At 41.0% G+C, this 19,032-nt stretch overlaps 1 protein-coding gene across 1 annotated transcript in view; it reads left to right on the plus strand.

Moving 5' to 3' along the window:
- The window catches only part of LAMA1 (laminin subunit alpha 1), a 159,963-nt gene that overhangs the window by 136,257 nt on the left and 4,674 nt on the right, over window positions 1-19,032 (plus strand). The window contains exons 49-60 of the mRNA XM_033087811.1: window positions 3,547-3,697; window positions 4,579-4,723; window positions 5,192-5,333; window positions 8,460-8,574; window positions 8,766-8,936; window positions 12,004-12,155; window positions 12,889-13,074; window positions 14,420-14,558; window positions 15,968-16,080; window positions 17,201-17,390; window positions 17,958-18,116; window positions 18,620-18,773. Of these exons, the coding sequence (XP_032943702.1) occupies window positions 3,547-3,697; window positions 4,579-4,723; window positions 5,192-5,333; window positions 8,460-8,574; window positions 8,766-8,936; window positions 12,004-12,155; window positions 12,889-13,074; window positions 14,420-14,558; window positions 15,968-16,080; window positions 17,201-17,390; window positions 17,958-18,116; window positions 18,620-18,773 (1,817 nt within the window). The remainder of the gene's footprint in view (window positions 1-3,546; window positions 3,698-4,578; window positions 4,724-5,191; window positions 5,334-8,459; window positions 8,575-8,765; window positions 8,937-12,003; window positions 12,156-12,888; window positions 13,075-14,419; window positions 14,559-15,967; window positions 16,081-17,200; window positions 17,391-17,957; window positions 18,117-18,619; window positions 18,774-19,032) is intronic.

Here is a 19,032-nt window from a genome sequence, read left to right on the forward strand (position 1 = left end):
CTCTGATCTTCCTGCAGTGACAGTCTGGTACTTTCTAGGTACACGCCCCAGGATTTTCTTGACACTAAACATGTGAAAAACCAAGGTTTTATAATTAGCAAATATGATCAAAATGATATTACCTTGTGAGGTAATGACACCTGCTCTAGACCTTCAGGTGCACGAGCACACACACTGAGGCTCTCCTCCGTCACTTTTTCCTCACGTTGTTTCTCTAGTATGGAAGGAGGTCTTCCTAGCAGTTTAGTAATTCTAACATAAAACATGCTCCAAACCCTGGACTTTGTCCCCGACACTGACCCCAGATCATCAATTTTACTTGTAGACAGAAAAATCTTAACAGAAATTGAATATTTCTAATATGGAAAAGGTCCCCCTATTTTAGCTGTTACAACATCTCTGATTTTCATCCGTCATTTTCATACCAAGTTACTTTAAAACCACTGACCTCAAACTGCAGAAATGAGTGAATTTAATGATTGCTGGCTCTTCTCCTTTTTGGAATGAGGAAGTCAATTTCCTTTGTGGCCATGGGTTTTGTTCCTCCCACCAGATTGCCACGCACCCTGGACCAGTGACTGAAAGACATCTGCTACTGAGAGGAAGGGTTAGCAGTGCTGCCATCCTCCTGATGTTAATCCTGGAGCTGGCTTTTTGGGTAAAGAGCCGGCTACCCAGCGTTAAGGCCAAATTGACTCATTAGCACAATCAAACTAAGGTTTGATTAAACATATTTTTCTGGGTGCTGAACAAATCAGCTGGCTGCTCTTGAATTGTAATACCCAACATTTCCAAAAATAGGATTTTTTTTAAAGAATACTCATTTGACTCCAAACTCTTTTTTAAAAGGAGCATTCTGGAGTTGCTTATGTTCCATAGAACCTAATTTGGCAAGTGCTAAATAGACACAAACTGGTGCTTTATAAACGATTTATCTGTCCTTATTTTAGGTAACCACTCCTACCTATTAAAAACTAGCTCAAATTGCTAATAAACTAATTCTAGTAACTGAATCCATTTTCACAGACCAGTGATTTGAATTCATTGCTCCTTTTACCTGTGTGTGTCATTTGCCGTTATTAAATCGGTGTGGTCCATTGATGTCCTTTAAATTAAAATTTTTTTGTCTCCATATGAGCGTTTACCTTTAATTTATATTACCAAGTAAACTCACAGAAATGTTTTTTTTTTTTTATTCCTCTGAATATATTCACACTTCTTTACATGGTGTTAGCATATGTTTATAATTATGAACAATCTCTTCAGTTCTTAAAGGATATTTAAAAATAAACCATTGAGTCTCACAGTTCTCATCTAAACATAAAAGAAAACCTTTTACTTAATTAACAGGCCTTTGTTCTGGTGTTAGTTATGAGTGGCTATTACGATAGAGCACTGGCTGTGCATCTGACCTTTGCGACACATCTGTCATCTGTGTTCCGGGCCCTCTGCTAGGCACTGGTGATGTCATTAGTCACATGAGGTTGTCTCCTCTGATGTCTCATGGGCTAGGGAAAACTGCCTGTATGGAAACATTAACAAGTGCTCTGTGCTGCGGCAGGTGGGACAGCAGTAGCGAAGCAGCATCCTGGGGCCCAGGCCACACTCACTCGCTCACGTCACAGCCGTACAGTGCACATTATCCCGTCACATGAGCGAGAACTTGGATTCCAGAAGTCTAGTGACTCCTCTAGGCTGACAGGGCTGAGGTCTGGGGAGGGAGCACATCTTCCCTGTCTGCAGGACTCCCACCTGTAACTGCTGGGTGCTGGAACAGAGCTACCCATGAAGTGCTGCGGTGGACCCTGCATTCATCTGTCCTGTTCTTTTACCGAGGCCAGGCCCAGAGCTGCCTTCCTGTGGCCCACCTGGGAGACAGGCACCTGGCTGACTAGAGAGGCACGTGGGTCTCGTGGTCACAGAACGGAAGCCACGTGGGAGAACAAGCCCCAGAAATGTGTCATTGACCTCAGTAGAATCACATTGAGTCATCATTTAATTTGAATGCATCCCTTTATGTGGCTGCTTCACTTGGGCAGGTCCCGCTGAAGAAGAGAAGCCAGAATCAAGGATTCCACATTCTTGAGAACAGAGAACACATGCTTTCTGAGGAAGGGGAGGGAGTGACCAGTGGAACAAGACAGGCTTCTGGATATTTATTTGAAACCTGGTTTCACCATTTTCTTGAGTGTGTCCTTGGACAAGGAACTTAATCTTTGAGGCTCAGCTTTTAAAATGCAGATCCACCAAGGACCTAGAATAATTAGAGCTAAAATGGAGTGAACATTTCCTATGTGCCAGGAATTGTGTACATGAATTAAACCATATGCTCGTATAGCTCTCCCAGAGAGGTTTTATTTTTATCCCTATTTTATAGATGAAGGGAATGAAGCACAGAGAGGTTAGGTAGCTTTTCTGAGTTCACACAGCTAGTAAATTGGAAAACTGGGATTTGAACCCCAGCAGTCTGGTTCTAAAGTCTGTGTCCTTAGCCACATGGAGCAGTGGTCACCCAAGAAGTAGAGCAATGAAACATGCTTCTAGGAAGCTATGAGTTTAAACATTAAAGAATTGAGAATTAAGCCATAGTTTAAGAGTTTATGCAGAGTGCACTTCCTTTAAGTTGTACTTCCTCAAAGAGAAAGGAAGACAGAAATTTTTAGAAAAAGCTGGACTATGAGTAGTTATAAGTGAAATCTCAGGTTTCACAAAAGCACTGCTATTTTTTGTTTTGCTTTGTTAATGGAAACAAGTTCTCTGTTTCGTTATTCTGCTCTGGAGATGTGGCACTGAGTTAGGTGCTATGCCTTCAACTGGGAAAAATTCAAATTCATATCCCAAAACACTCTAATGCAAGTTGCTCTCTCAAGCTCTATGGGAGTCCAAAAAAGTGGTTTTTAAACCAAATAACGATATGTTCCAGATAAACTTAATTTGTAATTTAATGGTGTATCAAATCAGCCTCTTGAGACATGGGGAAGACCAGAAATCACACCGATCTGACAAGTGCTGTGGTCTATGTTATATAACTCTGTTGTAAGCTCGTCTGCCGAGTTTTGAGGTTTTGTCAATTTTTTTTTTTTTGAAAATGGTCCTTCTAGTACAATGGTATGTATTTATTTTTCATCGTTAATTCCAGTTTAGCTGATATATTAGTTACAACCAACAGAGGGTGAGAAATGGCAATATAAAAATTCTTATGAAAGCAATGGGATTAAGAAAGTACAGTTCCATTAAAGGAAATTAAACAAAAATCTAGTTGATAAATAGCTATATTTATAGTACTAATCCATCCTTTGGAGAAATTTCTTTTCACTACTGTGAACACTGCCTACATTACCTTTTTTTACTTAGAAAGCAACTGGGCATTTGTCTCGCATGATCTCATAACAAATATTTTTTAAGGTATTATGATTTACAATTGTTATCAAATTATGGAAATAATAGCTCTACCATGATTTTTGTGAGGGAGAACGTGGTTAATGTGTCATTTGTTCTCTTTAATTGCCTTCCTGAGAATGGATTGTCATCTGCTCTGCTTTGCAGCCCCCAGAATGAAGACTCTTCCTTCCATTTTGATGGGAGTGGGTATTCTGTTGTGGAGAAGACGCTCCGGGCCACCGTGACACACATAATTATGCTTTTTAGTAGCTTTTCACCTAACGGGCTTCTTCTCTACCTTGCTTCAAATGGCACCGTAAGAATCTTTATGGGGTCTGGACCCTACTGTGTATATACAGTTAGATTGCTCTGAGGATATTTATGTTTAATAACTTTTCTGAGCATATATTAATATTAATATACAGAGGGGGCCAAAATATGTATACACATTTTAAGAAAGGAAAAAACTGTATTAAAATTGTAATACTCAATATATACTGATAACAATAGACAAGTACAAGTCATGTTTGACTTCTGCAATTAAAAGAGGTGCTCAAAGTGGTTACCATCAGTGTAATTTTAATACAGTTTTTTCCTTTCTTAAAATGTGTATACATTTTTTGGTACCCTCTGTATACATACGTATGCCGTACTATGTCCCCATTTTAAATAATTTCTTTGTTATATTAATACAACTTTATTGAAGAACCTTTGGAAGAGCCTGAGGTAGAAAATAGCTTTTCCATCATTATAGGTATCAATCAAATATTTGTTATTAAATTTTGAGTTTAAACATTATGTGTTCTGTGTTCACTCTGACCACTGTGGCCCTATTTGAAATCCATCCACAAGAAGTTCATGTCCCCATTTTTTTATCTCATGTACTGCTGATTTCTCTCAATCATCTAGTTTTATTTTTTAGAACGGATCTATTTGTCAGTCTCAATGAAAAAGATAGAAAGAGTTCACTTCTCTTACTGAATTGTAATTTTGATAGCAATGAGTTTATCTTATATCTGTGTAGTATTCTAAAAAGCCTCTGTGAACTCTTAATTTCATAGCATAGACTTCTGGCTATTGGGCCAGGTCCAGCTTCCTAGTTTGACTTTAGAAGGTTTCTGCCATCCCTGACTTGACGGGAAAGGAAATCGTGTGATAACGATGTAGCTATGGGTAACTACTTTCTCTTCTTTACAGAAAGACTTTTTATCCATCGAGCTGGTCCACGGCAGAGTTAAAGTTACAGTTGACCTGGGCTCAGGGCCTCTTGCCCTTGCTACAGACCGACCTTATAACAATGGAACCTGGTACAAAATCGCCTTCCAGCGAAACCGGAGGCAAGGTAAATGCACTGCTGGATGGACGGGATATTGTTCTCTATCAGAGGAATAGAAATGTTTCCAAAATCAGCAACCTTATTTACATTAGCTTTCTGGGTATTCTTGAATTCTATTCTAATCAAAATCCATTGTTTTCTTTGGAATACTAAGCACCAGTACTCACATTTTGCTGGAGGAATATTATAATACTATGTGTGTATACTTTCCAAATGTATTATTTAACATTAAATGCTGGATTGGAATCAAGAACCAAATCAATTCTGTTTTCTTCCAGAAACAAATTGCCATCATTTAGCGATGCATATTCTGGATTTATGGACTTTTGTATGGAGGATTTTCAGTTAATAGTCAAGAATATTCACTGGTCAAATTTGCAGAATGTAAATAAACTTTGTTAGCAGAAGTTTGTGTTTCACTTTAACGTAAGAAGTCATTTTCATTTTCTTCTCTATTCCTTTCAATCTCTTTAGGACTCCTAGCAGTTATTGATGCATATAACACTACTTATAAGGAAACCAAACAAGGTGAAACCCCAGGACCATCTTCTGACCTCAATCGTCCTGATAAGGAGCCAATTTATGTGGGTGGAATACCTAGGTCAGGAGTTGTAAGGTACGGCATTTTCATGTCCCTAATTACCAACTATATTAGTTTCCTAGTAACAAGGTACCGTAAACTGGGTGGCTTACACAGCAGAAATGTGTTCTCTCACTGTTCTGGTGACTGTAAGTCCAAAATCAAGTGCAGTTGCTTTCTCTTGAGGGCTGTGAGAAAGAATCTGTTTCATACCTCTCAACTTCTGGTAACGTCAGGCTTCCTTCCTCATATAGATGACATTCTCTCTGTGTCTACACATTGTCTTCCCGCTGTGTGTGTGTCTCTCTGTGTCCAAAATCTCCCTTTTAATAAGAATGCCAGTCATACAGGATTAGGACCTCCCTAATGATTTCATCTTAACTTAATTACATCTGTGAAGACCCTATTTCCAAATCAGGTCACATTTATAGTACTGAGGGTTAGGACTTCAGTATGTTTGCAGGAGGATGCAATTTCACCCATAATAATCTACTTTGAGTCAAAGCCATATTAATTGGGAAGTGAAGAAAGCCTTCGGCAGTAAAATTAATGTTTTTATGTTTATTACTTTTAGAACATCTAGAAATTGTTATTGTGTAATACTTGGAGACTTCACTTTCCACCACAACTCATTCTCCTCTCTAGCCATTTTAGAAAGCTAAAATCTCTTTCTAGGCAAAAATTCATGCTTTCTGCAGACTTGCCTGCATTCTACCTTTATGTGATTAGAATGAATAATATATGTGAAAGTTGAAAGACCAGCATCAGTAAGTTGGATGAAAGATGGCATAGAAGATAGGTAATAAAATCCTTTTATAATACTGATCATGTTTAACTTTGTGATTTTAGTAATTTACATAAATTTTTTGTGGTTCATTGTCCTCAGTTTTATAATTTTTGATTGGAAAAATTAAGCTTTCACTTTTTTTTTTTTGGTTGTATTTAAAAGGCCAGCAGTTAAGGCAAGATAGCTTCCAGGGCGTGGGATCATCAAATGTCCAAAGTGAGTCACCCAGCCCAGTTGTTTTCAAATGTATATTTGTAGCATTACCCCGCCTTCACGCTGAGGTCTTATCTAGAATTCTCACTTGTGGCACAGAAGTGCCGCCACTCCAATTGCTATGGGTTAAACAATCTAGAATCCACTTTCCCTTGACCTCCATTCCCTTTGCCAGAAATATCTAAAAGTTCCAAGGAACCTGGTTTACAACCTCAGTCATGCCTCTGGTCTTGAAAAGGAATACACGTAAACTTCTGGGAGTTGGTCCGACCCCTCTGTCAAGACATAGCCAAGACTGGAAGCCTGTCTCCCAATCCCTGATTCCATATACCATGTTCCCCGAAAATAAGATCTAGCCAGACAATCAGCTCTAATGCATCTTTTGGGGCAAAAATTAATATAAGACCCGGTATTACATTATATTATATATTATATATCATATTTAATATATGATATATAATATGACATATGATATATATGAGATATTATATCACATATAATATATATTATATGTGACATAATATATAAATATATGTGATATAATATAATATATTGTAATACCGGGTCTTATATTAATTTTTGCTCCAAAAGACACATTAGAGCTGATTGTCCGGCTAGGACTTATTTTCGGGGAAACACGGTATGACTCCCTCACATGGCGCAGGCAGGCTCCTGTAGCAACTGCTATGTCACCGTTCATTTGCGCTTTGCCATTGGAAAAAAAGAAAGAGCTCCCTTTCTAGGAAGACATCACAAATCACAGACTCATGCTAGAAGGGACTTGGGTATCATCAAGGCCAGCCTCCTCATCTTACAATGGAAGAAACTGAGATCCAGAAAGGTTGAAATTTGCTCTAAATTATGTAGCTTAGTGGTCCACAGCTCATTGCTCACCACAGGAAGAAAAATGAAATGTGACTCTAACAGGAGCCCGTGTTACTGCAATGTCCTCCTGTGACTAGCTGATGCTGAAGAGTATAACTTGGAGTGGTTTTATAGTCTCTCTATTTTTGGAAATGAGAGCCTGAGTACATTATGGCCTCACCCCTGTCATCACAGCAGTGAGGCAACTTCTATTAAGAACACTGTGGTATTGACTTAGAGTCTAAGAAATAAGAGTTTTTGGGGCCGGCCCGGTGGCTCAGGCGGTTAGAGCTCCGTGCTCCTAACTCCGAAGGCTGCCAGTTCGATTCCCACATGGGCCAGTGGGCTCTCAACCACAAGGTTGCCATTTCAATTCCTCGAGTCCCGCAAGGGATGGTGGGCTCTGCCCCCTGCAACTAAGATTGAACAAGGCACCTTGAGCTGAGCTGCCGCTGAGCTCTTGGATGGCTCAGTTGGTTGGAGTGCGTCCTCTCAACCACAAGGTTGCCGGTTCAACGCCAGCAAGGGATGGTGGGCTGCGCCCCCTGCAACTAGAAAACGGCAACTGGACCTGGAGCTGAGCTGCACCCGACACAACTAAGACTGAAAGGACAACAACTTGAAGCTGAACGGCACCCTCCACAACTAAGATTGAAAGGACAACAACTTGACTTGGAAAAACAGGCCTGGAAGTACACACTGTTCCCCCAATAAAATCCTGTTCCCCTTCCCCAATAAAATCTTTAAAAAAAATAAAAAAAAAAATAAGAGTTTTGAATAATCCCAGACTTTACCAAATGCAATGATTTCCTACAGGACAAAGTTCAGGAATATGCAGTATGGACAACAGCCAATGACTTCTCCAGCCATGTGATCCTAGGAAATCACATTGCCTGCACTTGCCCTCGTGGGAGCAAATGTTCTGCTCTACATGGAGACTACATTGTAATCTCTGTGGCCTAATTTCCCTATGACAGTTCTCTGTCTTATAATTGGCCTGTGTTTTGGTATGTTTAAATTGTAATGACTATGATAATTTCCCATAAAATAGTCAACATTTTCATCCAGGTAATCATCTAAGTCATCAATTGCACTAAATTTGATCCGTCCCTTTAGTCTTAAGAAGAGCATTTGTTTGACCTGAAGTTCTCACCATCAATACCCTTCTTAGGAGGCAGCCTAGGCATTGCTTCCGAATGACACATGGAAACAGAGCTTCCTTACTCATAGGTCCATTTTTATGGCTTCTTTCAAAAATGGAATTCTAATCCCTGTTGCTCTCATGTCCTTCCCTACAGGAAAGGTGTCACCAGCAAAAGCTATGTGGGCTGCATCAAAAACCTAGAAATATCCAGATCAACCTTTGATTTACTCAGAAATTCCTATGGAGTGAGAAAAGGCTGTACACTGGAGGTAGGAAGCATTTTATTAATATTGGAATGCGTTTCTATAAATGCCCACTGATTTATCCGCACAATAAAGTAAGAAAATCTAAACCATTGGAGTGAGTAGGAAAGAGATGATGGGAAAAGTTGGCAGTGACCCATGGGAGGTTCAGCACACAGGTGGACCTGACACTGCTTTTTCCTCTCCTTTGTGACCAGCCTATCCGAAGTGCTAGCTTCTTGAAAGGCAGCTACATTGAATTGCCACCCAAGTCTTTGTCACCAGAATCAGAATTGTTGGCGACGTTTGCCACCAGGAACAGCAGTGGCATCATCCTGGCTGCCCTTGGCAGGCATGGTGACCAGGAGGGTCGTCGGCAGACCCATAGGGTAAGTAGCTCAAACACTAGAGAGCCACAGCTCAGGAAGGAAATGGCTTCGGGGAAAAAGTGGATGGAAAGTGACCTATTCATAAACATTTATTGCTTATGGGCATGCATTTTTAGTAAGTAAAAGTGACTATTGCTGAACGTCTTTCACTTAACGAATCAGCGATTTCTGCGTATCTTTCTTCTCAGTAGCCATGTTCCTTGTCTGGCTACTGAGAAGAAAGATACTTGCTGTCTACCTCTAATTCTTTTTAAATTCATTCAGATAGTATATACTGAATTTTCTTCCACATGTTACGGTTGTTACTCTTCATTTTAAGGCTAAAACAGTCAGCCCTCAAATTCTATAGAGTTTTTGTAGCACATTGCTCCATGAAGCAGGATTTTCTTTACCTATTATTATAGGATTGAAAGGAGCAGAAACAGAAATGTGGGCTCTGATAAGCACAGTAGAACAGCAGTAGGAGAAGAGAGAAAAGTTGATGGTTTTCCGTGTTTATATTCCATTTCAGTAGCATAGGTGATATTTACCCTGTCCTCTGCTCAATCTTGTTATATCACGTAATTTGAAGAAACTTCACAAAATGCTAATATATTGTCTTAATGAAGCAAAGGCAAGGCAGCTGCATTTGGGAGAGTATTATCCTCACTGTGCCAGATACTTTACAGACATTGCTGTGTAATTGTCACAACTACTGTGCAGGGTGAATGTGGCTTCCTGTATTTTGCTGAGGACAAATGGGTGCGGAGAGCCCAGTTATCCTGCCCAACTTCACACAGCTGTTATATATCAGAGCTAGGACTGAAACACAGGTCTGCAGACCCCCAAATACCTCACCAACCACTTAGTGAAGGGTTAACAGTGACAGATGAGTTTATGGACTCCACCAATCTTTTACTTTCTTTCATTTGAAGTACAAATTCACATAGCATAAAAGTAACCAATTTAAAGTGAACAATTTAGTAGCATTTAGAGCTTTCACAATATTGTGAGGCCACCTCCTCTATCTACTTCCAAAACATTTCATTACCCGAAATAAAAGCCTAGGCCATTAAGCAGCCACTCTCCGTTTCACCCTCTCCCTTCCCCTGGGAATAACCAACTTTCTTTCTGTCTGTGAATGAATTTATCTAGTCCGTATATTTCATGTAAATGGACTCACACAACATATGATCTTTAGTCTTTTACTCAGCGTGTATTCCAGGTTCATCCACTTTGTAGCATGCATCAGTACTTCTTTTTATGGCTGAATAATATTCCACTGTATGTACATCGTGTAATTTGTTTATATGAGTTCATTGATGAACACTTGGGGTTGCTGCTACCTTTTGGCTATTATAAATATAATGAATGCTATGAATATACACTTACAGATATTTTTTGAGTATTTGTTTTCATTTCTTTTGGGTATATACCTAGGAGTAAAATTGCTGGGTCATATACTAATTGTATATTAACTTTTTGAGGAACCATCAACTGTTTTCCTTCACCCATCTAACAGGACCACTTGCAAATCAGAGTTTGCTACTAAGTCAGCAAAAAGGAATTCTGTCACCTAATGCTAGCAAGAGTATTGTGAAACACATTCCAGTTCTGCTGGTGGACCTCTTTTCAGTACTGCCCCAAAAGTTTTAAGGGCTTTAAACATTTTCAAACTCTCTAATTCTTTAATCCCACTTTTGCAAACATTAGAAAGAATTTCACAGGCAAAAAAAGTTAAACGTTCATTATATATGATCATAAAAATTGTATATGAACTTCCTACATTTTTAATAATAAAGAAGTAGATCCCACAATGAGATATCACCTCTACCTGTCAGAATGGCTGTCATCCAAAAGACAAGAAATAAGAAGTGTTGGAGAGGCTGTTGAGAAAAGGGAACCCTTCTGCACTCTTGGTGGGGATTTAAATTGGGGTAGTCTCTATGGAAAATAGTATGAAGGTTTCTGAAAAAAATTAAAAATAGAACTACAGTATGATCCAGCAATTCTACTCCTGGGTATATTTCTGAAGGAAATAAAACCATTATCTGGAAGAGACATCTGCACCCCCATGTTCCTTGCAGTATTATTTGTAACAGCCAAGACATGGAAACAACCTAAGTGTCCATCAATAGATGAATGGATAAAGAAAGTTGTATGTATATATTATATTACATTACATTACATTACATTATATTATATTAACCCGGTCTTATATTATAGTAAAATAAGACCGGGTCTTATATAAATTTTTGCTCCAAAAGATGCATTAGAGCTGATTGTCCTGCTAGGTCTTATTTTCGGGGAAACACAGTATATTTCAGTCATAAAAAAAAAAGAAGGAAATCCTATCATTTGCAATAACATGGATGGACCCTGAGGGCATTATGCTGAGTAAAATAAGACACAGAAATACAAATATTGTATGATCTCATAGAAACAAAGAATAGATTGGTGGTTGCCAGAGGTGGGGCAGAGGAGAGCAGGGTGGGAAATGGGTGAAGGTGGTCAAAAGGTACAAACTTCCAGTTGTAAGATAAATAAGTTCTGGAATGTACAACATTCTGACTATAGTTAACAATACTGTATTGTATATTGGAAAATTGCTAAGAGAGTACATCTTAAAGTTCTCATCATAGGAAATAAAATTTGTAACTATGTGAAGTGATGGATGTTAACTAAACTATTGTAATCATTTTGCAGTATATACATATATCAAATCATCATGTTGAACGCTATAAACTGATACAATGTTATATGTGCATTATATCTCAAGAACACTGGAAAAATAACACAAACGTACCTATTTGTTGGTACATAACGTGGCAATAAATAATAATAATGAAGACTATGTGGAAATGGAAATCTTTGATATGGTTCGTGATAATAGCCTAATAGAGAATGTGAAATATGAATAGAGATTAGAAAGTAATATACAAAATTTAAAATACTTGTTTTGGATAGTGATATTCTTAATTAATTGCTTATCTGGTGCTACTACTCCCACATTATCTTCATAAGATGGTAACTTTTAAAATCACACAGTAACGTTTTTCCTGTGGAATTCTCTGTGCAATCTTCTCAGCCCTTCTTTTCCATCCTGCTGACTGAAGGCCACGTGGAAGTGCATGTCAATTTTGGAGATGGAATGAGCCTGAGAAGAGCTCTCTTGCATGCTCCCACGGGCACATACGCCGATGGACAAGAGCATTCTGTCTCCTTGATAAGGAGCGGGAGGTATTTGTGTAACGAGGGCACGGTGACCTCACAGAGGTTCCCCAGTAGGAACTTGTTAAAGTGCTCTTTGTATGAATGATCCAGACAAGTGCTATGACATCATTAGCAGTTAGCGTCCTTACAGTCCAAAATAATTCTAAAACCTTGCTAGAATACTTCCTGGTGAGTTAATTTCACTGCTTTGTAATAAGATATTTGCAGAATTTTCTTAATTGAACAACCTTAACTCTGCCCTTTTTGGGGGCCCAGTATAAATTGTCTTTATGTCAGATTGATTCTGTGGGAAATCACATTATAATTTAGTAAATAGCATTATATTAATACGAAATAATAAATGGTAAAATAGTAAATAGTAACAGTAAATAGTAAAATGTAAAGAGTAAAATAGTAAATAGTATAATGTCAACGTTCCTGTATATTTTAAAAGCACACTGAACATTTTATTACAGAAGTATAAGAAAAGAAGTATAAAGAAGTAAAAGAAAAATACCCTCCAAAAAGCAATTGATCTCCATAATATTTAATAAAATTTCATTCATTTTTGGAGAATGTTCAATTGTAGGTTTTAATTTTCAAGATTCACCTATTTAGTCACATATAATGTCATGTTAAAATTTACTTCCAGGGAATTTCTGTTGTTCAATAAGTACATGTGGAATTACACGTTAAAAGGGACAGTTATGTTTCATTATATTTAGAAGAGTTTCTTTCATTTTCTCCTTTGACCTTTTAGAATTATCACTGTCCAGTTGGATGAGACAAATCCTATAGAAATGAAGTGGGGCCCATCAGTGGAAAGCGTGGCAATAAATGTGTCCAAACTGTACATAGGGGGCATTCCAGAGGGTGAGGAGACATCCATGCTCAAGATGGGAAGATCATTCCATGGCTGTGTCAGAAACCTCATCTTTAACATGGAGTGAGTAGAACTGTGCTCTCAGCGTGTTTTTGCACTTCCTCATCTTTTAATGCTGAGTACTGATATTAATCTGCAATCTAATTTTGCTGTTTGAAATTACCTAAAATTCTACAAGCTTCTGAAGCGAACCGCATTGTTCTATCATGCAAGTCTCCCAAATGGATTTTATTGGATTAGAATGATGGATAGATCTGGTCATCACACATTAAAAAATATAATTGAACATTAGTTCCACAGGACTATCAATAAACAGCAGAGGTCAAATACATTTTTGGCATACATTCAAGAGAAGGTAGAGATTTCGGGATGCGAGTTTCTTATTGTCTTAAGCTCATTGCATTAAAGGAGGCTTTACAACTGGGCTACTTGCAGTTTCAGCATATTAATGACTCTTTCTAAAACAATTACTTTTTAATGAAGAACTGGAAGTCTCCATCCCCTGTGTGGAACTCATGATGAATAAGAGAATTAACATGTGCCCGTGGGTATTTAGTTCCTCCTTACTGATCCTCTGCCAGTGGACAGCGTGCTGATGGGACAAAGCCATGCTTTGACCTGGGCAGACCAGAATCTGCACAGGACAAGCTAAATGTGCACTGAGCATCAAGAGACTGAAGTTCCCCTCTTGACTCGCCTTGTGATCTTGATCAAGGATATGGATCTTTCATGGTGTCAATATCCTTTGTGAAAGAACCTCTTAGGAGTCCTTGAAATTTGCAAGAATAAAACACTGCATTTGATTTCAACACAGAAATAATGTCAGACCCTAGGTTCAGTTATTTGTACACTTGATACATTTATTCGCCCAATTGTCTGTTTATTAATAAATTGATTAAGCATCTTTATGTTCCTGAAAGTTGTGATGCTGAGAACTCAATAGGGCAGAAACGTTTCTGTGCTGTTCATAGCCCTATCCTCAGAAAGTGCCAATAGGGTATGTGTGCACAGCGGACATGTTGTAAGGGCTTCAGGATAAAAGGACTTATGACAACTGTTCTGAGACAACTATTCATGACTTCCTGGGAGAGGGAAACCAGTAAGAAAGAATCAGTGTTTAATTGAGGCTACTGTGCAGTGCTGTGAAAGCCTGAACCAGAATTTGCCCCTGAGGCAGTCCAATCAAGGCTGCAGGAGGAGGTGACGACACTGGAGACAACTCTTGAAGGATGCTTAGGAATGGCCAGGTGGACAACGTGGGGATGGGCTAAGGGGGTGGGGGGCAGGCAGAAGAATCAAACAAAACAATATGTGAGACAGGATATATGGACTCTAGAAGGATGGCATTGGTTCATATATTGGTTTGTCATATCTTAATTAATTTTGAAAATGCCTTGTTTGTATCCAGGCTTTTGGATTTCACTAATGCAGTTGGCTATGAACAAGTGGACTTGGACACCTGCTTGCTTTCAGAAAGGTCTAAGCTGGCTCTTCATGGAGAGGATGATGGCAAGCTCTCACCAGAGCCCCACCCTTTACCAAGTCCAGTAAGAGGGGTTTTCATTCATTATACCAGTGAGATCCAGTCAGAAAATAAGAGTGCGGCCCAGAGGAAATTAAAATGGGGGCCTCGTTGCAAAGGTGTTGGGAAAGCTGACTGGGCACATTGGAGCAGTGACACAAAGGGAGGAGGTTGGTGCCATCTGAGCCCGGGAGCCAGGGATGCTGAAGGAGTGAGTCTTCTGGGGGACACAGAAGCACAGAGAAGACAGGCCCTTCCAGGGAGGCCACTTGGAGCTGGAAAGGAGGGAGAAACTCTCCTGCTTCTTCCATCCACCCACCTTGGACTCTCCCAGCACTGCCCCTCATTGGCAGAACCAGCTGGAAGCCCCTTTGGAAAAGTTCTGGGGTCACCCCTGTGATAAAAGCAGAGCAGGAGCAGGGTGGGGAATGAATGGCCCTCTGAGCAAACTCACAGGCAGTTTACAGAGTGCAGGATAGAACACTCAGGCACCTCATTTGACTGCCACACAGCAAGCTTTGGGGCAGTTTCTATAAGGACTCATGATCACTTTGGTGGATTTAGTCAGAAACATGAAAATAAGTACTGAATGTAAGCCATTGTACATATCATTGTTGCTTAACAAAAAGGATTTGATTCATCTAGCTAAAGCTAGTTTTTACCAAATATTTGTAATGCCAGTCATGGTTTTCATTTTCTTTTCCCTCTTCCGATTTCTCCATTTCCTTGGTTGAAGGCATACACTCTAATTATTGAAATGATGCACAGTTACGTAAAAAGCAGTTCCTTCCAAGCAGGGCCAGTCTTTGAGTTCAGGACAGCTCTCTGGAGCATCTGCCCAGCCCGAGCCAGAAAACCGAGTCTGAGGCCTCACCTGGTTTGCAGTCAATGTGTGGAGGGCGCTGCCGGGCAGCTGCTGGTGCCGGAGCACCTGCTCTGGCTCCTCACATTCTGCCCTGGGGTTCTGGGAACCCCTTCCAGCCTGGCTCCTCTTGGCTGCACCTTCTCCTGTCCAAGAGGAATTAGAGACGTCAAACTCGGAGGCCCTGCTAGGCCTGTCATCTCTGCACACTTCTAGTGTCCCCGTGCGTGTGCTGTAGCTGTCCTGCGTCAGCCAATATCCTCAGGCCCTTTGGGGTCGGGGGGGTCGGGGGCAGGGAAGCCTTGCCACTTAGGCCTAATGAAAATTCCTGGGAATTTAAGTCAACTTGAGTGGGAGTGAGGCGAGAGATGCTCTAATTGCTTTCTCGGAGAGATAACGGGCTGGCAAGTCAGTTATTTAAAGCAAAGAAGATTAAGCCAGTGCAAACATGTATTTGTAGTCGTCGATGTTCTGATATGATTGCTTCTGAGATGTTTTCTTCATGGAAAAATGTGCCCGTGTTAGTGGGGTTCCTGGCTGTGCGGCTGAGTGTCATTGTGCATTTCTTACAGCATCAGTGTGCCGTGGATAGAGCCCCAGAGTATGTCCCCAACGCACACCAGTTTGGTCTCGTGCAAAGCAGCCATTTTGTCCTGCCTTTCAATCAGCTGGCTGTTAGAAAGAGGTAGGCATTGTTCTGAAGTCCTTATGAGGTGTCCTATTCCTAGATGAATCAGGAAGGTATTCTTCAGCAATGGGTCTTTTCCAGAAGCAGCTATTTCTATTTTATTATGGAGTGCTTGACTGGCAACCAGGTGGCAGCAGTGAGAAGGCAACCAGATAGAAATGCAGCCTTTATGCAAATCAGACCCTGATTAAGAGAGGTTCCTGTGGGTTGTCTTCACCGCATTTAGATGATGGCTGGTTACTGCCTCTTTGTGTGTGTGTAGGAAAGCATGGAGGTATCTGTAGAAATCATTCCTTATTCCAGAATCCGAAGTCCCCTACATTTATTATCATCTAGTCCTTCAACCCCATTCTACTGTAAGCATTCACTAATCTGATGCAATTGTCTACCCAAACGCTTTCACTGTGCCCTCCCCTGCAAACTCTTGGGGCCACACCCACACCAGTCTGCATATTCCCTCTGGCCCTCACACCTGCCTTTCCCGAGGACCCTTATTAAGGGAAGCCAGTTCACATCCCAGGATCTCAAGGCCTGAGGCGGCTGAAGTTCCTCTGACTCCTCATCCTTCGTTTCTTCTCTAATCTCCAGCTCATCGGAAGTTCATGCCTCCAGACTCTGCTACACCCACACCTCTTGTTGCTCCCTGTCTGACCACTACCCCATCACTGTCTTTTTTCTACCAGTCCTTCCGTCATTCTCCAGGAATTCACAGCCACCCAACACTTGACCTTTCAAGTGCTTTGGTTCCAATCAGGCTCTGTGGGGCTTGCTCCTGTGTGTCATTCAGATTTCAGCTGACATACCTACTTTCAGAGTTGCCTGCCTGCCTACTTCATGTACCACCACTGACCTGCTCACGACCGAATTTTAACTCTGGTATATTTCTGGTATTAGCTTTACCTTCCCTTTGTTCGCGGCTTTACTGTCCCCTCCTAGAACAGTTCCTGGCAGATGAAGGGACACAGTAACCATTAGCTGAGTGAATGGATGACTCTTTCTCCTGAAATGGCAAACGTAAATGTTGGAATCATTATTGGGTTCTCTCTTTGAGGTTATTTTAAAAAGCAAACGTGCAAGCTCTCTCCTTTCTGAGGGCTGAGCTCTTGTTTTTCTGTAGGCTCTCGGTTCAGCTAAGGATCCGAACGCTTGCCTCCAGTGGTCTGATTTACTACATGGCTCACCAGAACCAGGTGGACTACGCCACACTCCAGCTGCACGGGGGCCACCTCCACTTCCTGTTTGATCTTGGGAAAGGCAGAACAAAGGTCTCTCACCCTGCGCTGCTCAGTGATGGCAAGTGGCACACGGTACGCTTTCAGGAAGCTTCTGGTCACGCCTTCAGAGTTTTGTCCCATCAGTCCCAGGTGTCCACTGCGCTTCACTGCAGTGAAATTTTCCCCTTGATTTCTGCTCACTTAGTGTCTGGTTTCTCCCCCTATGGAACGTAAGCTCCTTACAGACAGGGACCTTTTCTTCTTCCTGGAATATCCCCAGGGCCTACCTCAGAGCCTGATACCTCATAGGCAATCAGCACACACTGGTGGAGTGAATGAAAAGTACCAAAAACACTCTCGGCTTGATGAGAAGTAAATCAAGCTCATCCATGGTGTTGATGGGCCAAACCTGAAAGCATGGCATTTGCTTTCTTATCACTAAGACTCTGGAAAGCTCTCTGCTCTGAAGCACCATTGCCTGTGCCTGCTTCCGGTCTTCGGCCAGACTCAGTTCCTTCTCACCACCGGCTGTGTAAAACTCTGGGCCATCCCTTAGGATGTCATTCAGGGTATTATAGCCATAATGAACAGAGGTGCAGAAAAACGTTGTCAAAATTTTCTGATTCCTTAAAAATCGTAGATGTTTTCATTTTGCTCTAGGTCAAGACAGAGTACTTTAAAAGAAAGGGCTTCATGGTGGTTGACGGCCAGGAGTCCCCCATGGTGACCACAGTGGGAGATGGCACCACATTGGATGTGGAAGGGAAGTTGTACCTGGGAGGCCTCCCCTCCGAATACAGGGCCAGGAACATTGGAAATGTAAGCAGCATTTTCGGTATGGTGCCCACTTTACCTTATTGTGGTGGTGTTAATTTTGTAGAGGAACATGTTTATGTTTAAATTACCTTGTTTGGACCTGGGGCGTGGCTGCAAGATGCAAACCTTTCAAACCGTGTCCCTAGATTGTGTGTTGAGGCTTCCCCTTGAAGCCTGACCAGCCTTTCCTGCCTGTTAGTTAGTGAACATTTCTCTTTCCACAACCCCTTAGCCCCAGTACAGTTCAGGAAAGTCCAGGGAATTTGTATTTGCAGATTAGAAAGCTCCTCATTCTTGATTTCCATAATATTTAATCAAAGAAATGGGGAACACATTTATGGCATTATTAGCAAAGGTACTCATATAGCAGCATTAAATTAGGTATTTATGTGAAGTATTGTGGCAATTAGATTTTAAAAACCCAAAGATAGTGTTTGAAGTATGGGAAAGAACTGCCCTTGGTTCTATTCACCACCATCCGTCCGCTCTCACATTATTTGACTTAGATCACCCACAGCATCCCCGCTTGCATTGGGGAGGTGACGGTGAACAGCAAACAGCTGGAAAAGGGCAGCCCAGTGTCTGCATTTGCAGTAACCAGGTGCTACGCAGAGGCCCAGGAAGGAACTTACTTTGAAGGAAGTGGATATGCAGCTCTGGGTATGTATGATCAACAATCTCAAAGAAATCTTTGGGATTCACCTGCACGCTAGGAGGATATGGAGCCAAGAATTACATGATGGGACAGGACCCACTGGACAAGGCTGCAGCAAGACCCCATTTAGTTAAGTGTTCCTGTTTATTCTGATTTCTCAGCTTCTCATGTACAAGGCTTCTCAGCTTGTGTGCCATCCAGATGGCCTGACAAAGGCTTCCTCCCCCCAGAGTCGGTGCAACTCCTGGCAGAGGGTTAACGTGC

The sequence above is a fragment of the Rhinolophus ferrumequinum genome, chromosome 19 (genome assembly GCF_004115265.2).
Source record: "Rhinolophus ferrumequinum isolate MPI-CBG mRhiFer1 chromosome 19, mRhiFer1_v1.p, whole genome shotgun sequence".
NCBI classification, from domain to species: Eukaryota; Metazoa; Chordata; class Mammalia; order Chiroptera; family Rhinolophidae; genus Rhinolophus; species Rhinolophus ferrumequinum.